This window comes from Mesitornis unicolor, unplaced genomic scaffold (genome assembly GCF_000695765.1).
Source record: "Mesitornis unicolor isolate BGI_N332 unplaced genomic scaffold, ASM69576v1 scaffold48007, whole genome shotgun sequence".
Taxonomy (NCBI): domain Eukaryota; kingdom Metazoa; phylum Chordata; class Aves; order Mesitornithiformes; family Mesitornithidae; genus Mesitornis; species Mesitornis unicolor.
The window spans coordinates 4,797-14,441 of NW_010195271.1; the positions used below are offsets into that span (position 1 = coordinate 4,797).

General features: G+C 38.8%; 1 protein-coding gene across 1 annotated transcript; it reads left to right on the forward strand.

Moving 5' to 3' along the window:
* Nucleotides 1-1,256: 1,256 nt before the first annotated feature.
* LOC104543440 (desmoglein-2-like) lies at nucleotides 1,257-9,052 on the forward strand (the record flags this gene model as incomplete). Its single annotated transcript, XM_010188055.1, has 10 exons — nucleotides 1,257-1,292; nucleotides 1,701-1,835; nucleotides 3,072-3,230; nucleotides 3,482-3,626; nucleotides 4,450-4,610; nucleotides 5,458-5,592; nucleotides 5,740-5,925; nucleotides 6,918-7,177; nucleotides 8,045-8,187; nucleotides 8,825-9,052. Coding segments are annotated over 10 exons (1,588 nt in total), but the record flags the coding sequence as incomplete, so codon positions are not given.
* Nucleotides 9,053-9,645: the final 593 nt, after the last annotated feature.

Sequence of the window (9,645 nt, forward strand, 5' to 3'; positions counted from 1 at the left end):
TGCATTGTGTGGGGAAAGCGATAACATCTTAAAAAAAAAAAATAAAAAGCTGTCATCAATGCAGTAGTCAAGGCTGAGTCAGAAGGATGAATAGGGAGAGCCCAGTCAACAGTCTAGAAACCAGTCAAAGAGAAGATAAAGAGATACTCCCTGACTCACTTCAGTAAAAAAAAAATTCACCTTTTCTGTGCCTGCTTTGCCTTAGGCATTAGTATTAAAAAAAATAAATCGCCTAAGATGAAAAATGTAGGTAGATGTCATAGTTCTGAGAGCACTAAAAGCATTGACTTCTCTGCCTGTACAAAAATCAAAAGCTCTATTTGTTGGTTTCCCATGCTGTAATAACCTACTTTTATCGTTGTTTCCCAATACCTACATTTTTGCACTGTTTGAGGGTTTTTGTTGCTTGCGGAGTCTTTGGTGCATGGAGAGCAGATGTAAACACAAGGCCTCTGATAATTTGGCTGATGACTTCAGTTCCTTCCATCTAGGATGGTGTTTACGGGCAGGCACAGCTGTGCTGGGCTATTGTAGTGCATGAAGAATTGGGCAATCTCAATACTGAACATTGGTGTGTAAGGTTTTGTGAAAGCAAGCGTGATTTGTGTGCTAGCATGCGCATCTCTGCTGTGCTTAAGTGCGAGATGCATGTACACCATTTATCCTCCCTGCAGGGTGCTAAGGAGAGAGCCGGTTCTGTCCTTGACACTTCAGCAGATGTTTTGATTGGTCCTTGCTTTTAAAGGTTATTTAACCTGTTTTGTTCTCTGATGTGGTTGGTAACCGACCACAGCCTGTATAATCCATGGTTTGCCCACAAGAGGGAGCTTCTCCAGGGCGCTGCTGGCAACCAACACTTCAGTCCGTGGCGAATTCCCATCATTTTGGAATACTAAAGTATTATTCAGTACTAAAAAAATGGCTGTTTAAAAATAACGATGAAGTCTGCATTTATTTATAAAAAAAAAGATTAATTGCTTATTACCTGTTTCCTATTGGGAGAAAAGTGCAAAACATAATAATACGTAATTACAGTTTATTTTTTTCTTATGTGAATGGTTATGGGTAAATTTTTCAGAAGCTATTGTGGGTAAATAGTAAATATTAATTGATCAGGTCAGGTGTCCTCTTTCTTATGATTTTGCTGTTCTTATGAGGTAGGTTTTGTCAGTTAGCTTTTGTCAGTTAAGGTTTGTCAGTTGAGTACTGCTAAAGTGACATAGAGTTAACAGTGATTGTCATAACTTCCATTGCAGATCTGCGTGAATTACGGAAGTGGACTCTATGTGAAGGTAAGCAATAATGGAAAATTGCTTTTCTTTATTAATGCCTGAAGAGGGGTTCTCTGAGCAGAGAGGAAGTGTCAAAGGCATGCTTTACTTCAGTTGATAAATACCTTGATTTTCACCATTTTCTGAAACATGAAAGCTGTGTAATGAATAATGAGATGAAAGCAGACATGTCAGTGAATAGATTCCTACATCCATCAAACTGAGTGGCATTCAACTTTGAGAAACTTCCCCTAAAATACTAAATTTGTAGATATCTTCTAACTCTCTGTAAATGAAATCAACTTCAAAGTTACTAGATTAGATATTGGAAGAGTAAAAGCTATTCAGCAGTCTGGGCTACAGCAGCAATAAAGCATTCATCTGAAGTGACTGAATGTAGTGCTCACATTCAACTTTGTTTTTTCCCAGGTTTATAATCACAATGGCAGGAGTGGCGTGTTGTCTCACCCCGACAGCCTGGTCAGACAGAAGCGCGAATGGACAGTCCCTCCAGCTTTCATACGGGAAGAGGAGGACAATTCCTATAAGAATCCAATTGCTAGAGTAAGCCCAGAAAAGAGATAAAATGCAGCATACACAAGAAAATAGAGATGAAAATGTAAATTAAGCATGTGATGGCACAAAACATATGCACAAACATTTCTTGGATTTTAAAGGATTATTGAAAGTCAGTTGAAGACTGACGCATTTCCTTCTTTTTTATTCCTTCAGTAGATGAGTTGCTCTTACAGCCTGATGGGCTCAGTCCCTCATCTTTTCCCAGCCACCAGTTTTCATAAAACCTTTGTGAATTATTATCTTTGATAATGAATATCTTTGATTTTTTTCACTCAACCACTCCTAATCAGCTGTGGTTGCACTTGCCAAGTAGGTCCAAAAACTGCTGGTGGTGACTGGGCAAAAGGATGTACACAGGGCATGTTTAATGTATGCCTGATATTTTAGGAAACAGCTAAAAATAACCAAGATGTTATCCTTTGTGCAAGTGTGATACGCATACATGATTTACACACCTGTCACTTCAGCATATAAGGTAACTGCTCATGGTAGCAGGGTGTTAGTCCTGCTTGGGCTGCCCCTTGATGGTGATGCTGGCACAATGCATGTGTGCTTTTCCAGATGTTTCAGATATTTGCTGACAGCAGAGTATATTCTCTATGCAGCCTCTTCTACCTGTTCGTCTCCAGGTCTGACCTTTCTTCCTCCACCTTATCACCACCTCAGGCCTGGTCACACTCGCTAGCTTGGGTATATTCTCCCTTTAAAAGTTGTCATATTTAACTTCCAGGCTTTGCTCAAGTAACTTCAGTCTCCCCTGCTCAACTAATTTACTTCAGACGTTTTGGTTTTTTTATTTCCCCCCCTTGGTCTTTCTCCACATTTTATTTGCCCCTATCCATTTGATCAACCGGTTTCTTTCCTCTTCCCTTCCTTCAGCTTTTCACTGTATCACAGTGGTTTACCAGCCTTTACTTGCACTTGTATCATCTCTCACTCTTTGTTCAAGCAGCCCAGATTTTCTTCTCCCTCACACCTCTCCATGTTTCCCAGCTGTTACACTTCCATCATGTTCCTCATCTCTCTGTATGAAATCCTCAGACAGAACGTGTAACTCTTCCTGCATTTTTATCTGCATCTTCACATGCAAAGGAGTGCAGGAAAATCTGTTTAGTATTTATTTTTGTTCACTAATTACAAAAATAGCAAAAATATTTTAATTGCATTTTTAAATGTGGTTTTATTTACCAATCGCTATTTAATCTCTTATATTCCTGCTAGATACATTCTGATCTTGAAGATACAGGGGTAGTGGTGACTTATACTATATCTGGTCAAGGAGTAACAGAACCCCCTTATGGATTATTTGTTATCAATGGAAAGACTGGAGACCTGAACATAACAGGAAGGGTTGACAGAGAAAAGACTCCAATGCTGCTTGTAAGTTGAATGGTAACTTGTTCCTTATAGGTGCCTATCCATTTTTTATTTATTTTGTTCAAATGTGTTTGCTTCAATTAGTTTTAAGGTTTCTGGATATTTGTGTGTGTATATGCATGCTTATATTTATAAGCATATTATATATGCTTATATAATGCTTACATTTTGTTTTATATTTGTATTTTGTGTATGCATTTATATATGTTATGGTCACTTGTATTTTCTTACTGTTTCTGTCTGTATTATTTCAGCTCAGAGGTCATGCACTAGATAAGACTGGAGCAAAACTGGAAGAGCCAATAGACCTCCCAATTAAAATTGTGGATATAAATGACAACTTTCCAGTGTTTTCACATGAAGTTTTTGTTGGTTCAATTGAAGAATTAAGTGAAACGGGTAACATTATTTTTAGATGTTTTTTTTTGTTAATTTAGCTTTTCCCAACACATGCAAGAGCACAAGTGAATATACTCTTCGCAGCTGCATATCTGTAGTAACAAGGATGCGTTCTGTGGCTTGCATAGGGCAGGTTCTCCACATATGAATGCAAGATTTTATTCAGGGCTAAACTGCGTGATGTGACCATCCACTTGGGGGAGGTATTGAGTTCCCTCAGCTCTTCTTCAAGTCAGTAGCAGCCATATGGTAGTTGCTTCTTTGCCTGAATTACAGCTACTGTTCAAACTCAGGCACTGGATGCTGAGGTGCACCCATTCCCAGAAGACAGAATCCTGTGCCAGGAGTTATAAGGGGATTGCACCATGGAGACCACCATGTGTTTTGAGTGAAGCTGCTGGGAGGGCATCAATACAGAGCAATTGTTTTAATAACATTCAGATAGAGGAGTTAGTAGAGCTCCCTTTAGAATAATGTGTGAGGGAAATGCAGCTTGTTGTTTACAATCTTTTTCTTCTCTGTATGATATCTACCATTTTCTGGCAGAATTTTTGAGGTAATTTAACCTGTTCTGTGATTCTGCCGCACTGAGTTCTATGAGTTACAGATGTGTGGGTACAATCTTTTTGTTTGCCAGAGGATATACTGTTAACATGCACTATTCGGATTTCAGGAATGCTTCTTGAGCTCTATTCGGTAAATAAGTAAAGGCAAGAGCATCAGAAAACTGTGCAGTGCATCTGACAATCTGTGACATTACAGTAAAAATACTTGGCAGTGCATGGCAGTGCAAGCACACTATATTTTGTTTGCTTTCTTCCAGGTACAATTGTAATGAGGATAAATGCAACAGATGCAGATGAACCAAATAACCTAAATTCCAAAATTGCTTTCAGGATTGTTTCTCAAAGCCCCAGCACTGCATTCAGTATGAATAAGGATACTGGCGAGGTTCGAGTAGCAAAAATAAACCTTGACAGAGAGGTAAAACAGAACCCTCCCATTTTTCATCTGTTGACTGCTGTTTTCTGATGCCTGTTGTCTCATCTTCAGCTCCATCTGCTGGGCTGGAGAACTGGCCCTCTTGCCTTCCTTCACCTCCCTTGGGATTAAAGCTGACGCATGTTTTTGAGGGATTGGAGGTGAGGGTGGTGACAGGATCAAGGCTGTCAGGAACAAGGCTCTATTCCCCCTGTCACCTCTAGCAGAGCACCAACCTGATGGCTGTTGCTTTCTGTCCCTCCTGTATAGCTAGGGCAGCAGCTACATGAACCAAAGGGTCACTTCTCTGTGCTGGGAAGAGTATGGCAAAGACAACCCAGATCCCCATCTGCAAAGCTGCAGGTTGCATCTAGAGTTCTGTAGCCTGCTGTGAAAATCACAGTGCCAGGAGTTACGATGGATGCTGCTGTGGGATGTCATTGAAAGCCACATCTAACCAGCAGCTCTGCCTGTGCTTGCATGAATTTTCACCAGCAGATGGTGATGTGGATGTTAGCTCTCTGGCTGAGGGCAATCTCTCTGCCTCTGTCCCTCTGCAGACATGTCCATCACTGGTCCTGACCCTGTTTATGGCTACTGAAATCTTTTCATTTGCCGTATAAGTAAAGTCTAACCCTTGGTGGGGGAGATGCAAAAGCCTCAGATCATTTTCAAAGCTTCAGCTCTAATCCAGCAGAGCCTGTCAAGGTACTTTTGTGTGAGATTTACTACCAGCGAGAGAGAAGAGGAGTTGCAATTGGCCATGGGAGGGATTACTGAAATGTTAGAGAGAATACAGTGAAGGAAAAATTTTTAGCCTGGTTTAAGCACTTTTTTCTTATTGTGGCAGACACAAAGTAGCTATTCATTGGTGGTGGAAGCGAAAGACCGTGGTGGTGAATTACATGGAAATGCTGCAACGTGTTCTTTAGAAATCAAGATTTTGGATGTCAATGACAATCTGCCAGTGGTTGAAAGTAGCGCAGTAAGTACATTTATCACAATATGTGGTGTATTCCTTCACCTGCCATTATCCTATTGTTTAATAGGAGGTTTTGCAAAATTTCTTGCACTGGTGAAATGAGGTAAATCATGACATCTTTTTAAAGAAGAATATTTTTTTTTATTGCAGTTTGAAGGAAGCATAGAAGAAAACACAGCAAATGTGGAAATTCTGCGAATAAAAGTATTTGACAAAGATGAAGAGTTTTCTGACAACTGGCTGGCAAATTTTTCATTTGTTTCTGGTAATGAAGGTGGCTTTTTTCATATAGCAACAGATACCAAAACAAATGAAGGCATTTTAACTGTTGTGAAGGTTGGTATATCTTTGGAGAGTCGTCTTTAAATATGAGAATAATTTATTCCTTTAAGTTGACATAACAAGTTATTTATAATCAGTCAGTGTGTAAAGTGTACGTTTACATGGTGGACACTGCTCCTTTGGCATATTTTGTGTTGGTGTGTTCAGTAATTCCACGCGAAAGAATAATTTTGTCCAGCTTTACCATTTACATTCTGTGTGATCTCCAATATATCTGGTGTTTTCTTTTTGTTGGGCATCAGTGCTAACACATACGCTGTGAACGTTCCCATATTTTTGCTCTCCTTGCTGGTCTCAGTTTAAATTTCTTTATATCCCATGGACCCAGATAACATTGCAGGCAACACCTACTCCATGAACCATGGGTTACAGAGTATTTAAGTTATGAAAAATATTTTCCATAAATGGAAATTTCTGGTTTATGAATTTCATTCTCCTTTAGTCCACAAGAACTAAAGATGCACAGTGCCTTAAGTACCTTTTTTCTTTTTTCTTTTTCTTTTTTCTTTTTTTCTTTTTTCCTTTTTTTCCTTTTTTTTTCTTCTGCTCTAGTTTCCTTATCTGAAAACTGGTATTTATGAAAAAAAAGCATTATTAAGTAAATTAATTGGTTATCAAAAAAAGTAAAATAGGAAGAGCCAAGTAATACTGAGCACTGATTCACTGAAATTAAAGACAGAATATATGGGTAGGACTCATTGTACCTCTCAAGTTTTTTTTAAATTCAATAATATATAGACATACCTACAATGTCATCCATTAAAAATAAGAAGAGTAATCTTCCTTATGTACTTTTAAAGAGTTGAAACTCTATGTATTGAGAGTCAACACATTAACCAACGGTTCTTTGCAGTGTAGCATCATTAGTATTTAAATAAGGATGCTGCAGTCTTAATAGTGTTATTTAAGTGTATGAATATTGTTTAGATACCTGATTCTGTCAAATTCCGAGTGTAGTTTGTTGTTGTTGTTTTTTATTGCTTTAGGAACTGGACTATGAAAAAATGAAAAGCCTAAACTTGGGCATTGTTGTTACAAATAAAGCAGAGTTCCACAAGTCAATTAAACACAATTATAAAGCACAGACAATTCCAATCAGAATTAATGTGATTAATGTGCGGGAAGGCCCTGTATTCCCCGGTGGCACAAAAGTTATTGAAGCAAGTGAGAAACTGCAGATAAGACAGGTTATTGGACAGTATCAAGCCTATGATGAAGACACTGGAAAAGTAGCAAAGCACATTAGGTAAGAATCTTTTATAACCATCATAACTGCGTATGTCAGGAATCACATCTTACTGTAAAAATGTGTATATAGGACTGAATTAATTTCAGAGTCAATAATTTTCTACTACGCATAATTCACACCTAAAACAACTTCAATATTCTATTATGCAGAAAATAACTGACTTGAAAATCCTACTTGTTTGATCATACATGGTGGGACATGAGTGTTTGTGATGAAATTGTCTGTGCTTGCATGCTGTTTGTCATGCCTGTCTACTTTTGAGAGGAGATTTACTTGTCTGACTTTATTGTCTGCAGAAATGTTAGAAGGAAATATATAGAAGCGTTGGACAGAAAGGGTGTAAAGTAGATAAGCCTGTGTGTGCATGTGTGTGTTTTTTTAGATTTTGAATCGCAGCTTTTCAGCTAAAATGTGCAATCACCACTGTGGGTTTTACAAATGGTGCAGACCAGCAGAGGTGCATACCCAGCGGTGGAACCCTGTCCCCTGTGCCTCTAATACAGTCTCTCCTGGGTGGCTGCTGCTCAGCTTTTGCTGGGAGCAGGGATGGAGGGGAAGAAGACCACGACTGGCAGCACAGCTCCCTCTCCTGCTCTGATCTTGCTCTCTGAGCCTGCTTTTTATAGTGCCTGCACAGCTAAATGCTTGCCTCAGAGGGAAAAGCAGGTTTCACCATTCAGGGTAGGTTTATAATCTTAGGTTTATAGCTGAAACCAATTCCAGTGGCAGGCATGTCGGACCTCAGACCTAAGGATTTGCTCTCTGCTTTATACAAAGAGTAAACATACTGTGAAGCTGCTCTTTCTGCTGATGATTGCTTTCTTCATTGTAAATGTGGACATCTTTATATGCAATTTTAATCAGATATGTGAAAGGAAGAGATACAGCAAACTGGATCACGATAGACTCAGTCACAGGTGAAATCCGACTTGCCAAAGAACTCGATTATGAATCACCTCATGTAGTAAATGGTACCTACACTATCACCATGTTGGGTGTAACTACTGGTAAGTTGAGCAGTTTTTGTTTTCACACTGATTGGTTTAGTATGGGTTTAGTTTGCCTTTCTGCAACTATAATTGTTTTAACCTCCCTATCTCTATCCACCTGAAAGTTAGGCACCTGGTGCAGTTCCCACAGACTCTATATTTGGAGGGGAGACACGAGCACCTCGTTGAAATAAGAGGAGCCTTGGAATGGGTTCCCCAGGTGCCCACTTATCTGGCTAGATGCAGATGAACGTTTTGTAAAAGTTTTGATAGGAACATCCCTTGTCAAGGTGGAAATCGCTAGTATCTCAGTGTGCTAATCAGCAGACTTCAGATTCCTAAGTTTTCTTGAATGCTAAGCAAGAAAGACTCCCTGAACTTCTTGTATCTGGTTGGTTATTGTGAAACCATCCACAGGAAATATGTTATTTTTTTTTGTAAGTCAAAATAGTAAAACAACTTCACTTCAGAAGAACTTTGTCAATATGTTTATTAACATTAGGAATAAAATACTGTTCCCATAAGCTCCAGGGAGAGCTCTTTCAACTTATTTCAGCAATGCCGATGTTTTGGAAAGTTACCAGTTTTTTCTTGTTTTAGGGTGAAATTTTTGCACTTTCAAATCAATCTAACTTTTCATATTTTAAAATCTTAGATTTTCCTAAGAAAACAGTCACCGGCACAGTCGTCATTCAAGTTAAAGATGAGAATGATAACTGCCCAGTTATTGTGAACCCTGTGCAGACTGTGTGTTCAGACGCAAAATTAGTTGATGTTACAGCTAGTGATTTGGATGGTTACCCAAACAGTGATCCCTTCAGCTTTACTGTCATTGATGAGCCAGAAGGGACAGCAAAAAACTGGATAATTGCATCCATAAACGGTAAGAAAATATATTTTTAATTACTTTCAGTTCTTTGGAGTTCTAGTGTTGTAATTTGTTAATTCCAGTCAAACTGACAGTTTTATATTAACCCATATATATGGAGTCAATCATGAAGACACATAGCTTATGTTCTGCTCCCTCTAATGGCTATAAAGGCACACTCATATCTTCTGGGGTCTGTCACCTTCCCTCTGTTGGACCTTCTTTGCCTAGCTTGACCTATATGTGGTGACCAGGATTTCATGGATAGTGCTAGGAACAAGCCATTCCCATCTTCCCACAAAAAACATGCAGTGATGGAAGATGCCTTTTGTTAAAATAGATTGTGGAGATACGGTTGTGTTACTGGCTGCAGTTGTTCTAACTTACAAATAAATAAATAAATCTGTCTGCACTTACAAAAGAAATACAGTGTAACCTATGATTGTCTGGCACAGTAGGAATAAAAATAAGCCAGAAATAATACATAATTTTACTAAGTATTTCAAAATGAGATTAGTATTTCCTTCTTTCGTTTCCGTTCATATAAGCCTGGGAAATGCTTGAAGAAAATGACTTCAAGTTGGGAGGGAATGTTGTTCTGCCTGAGG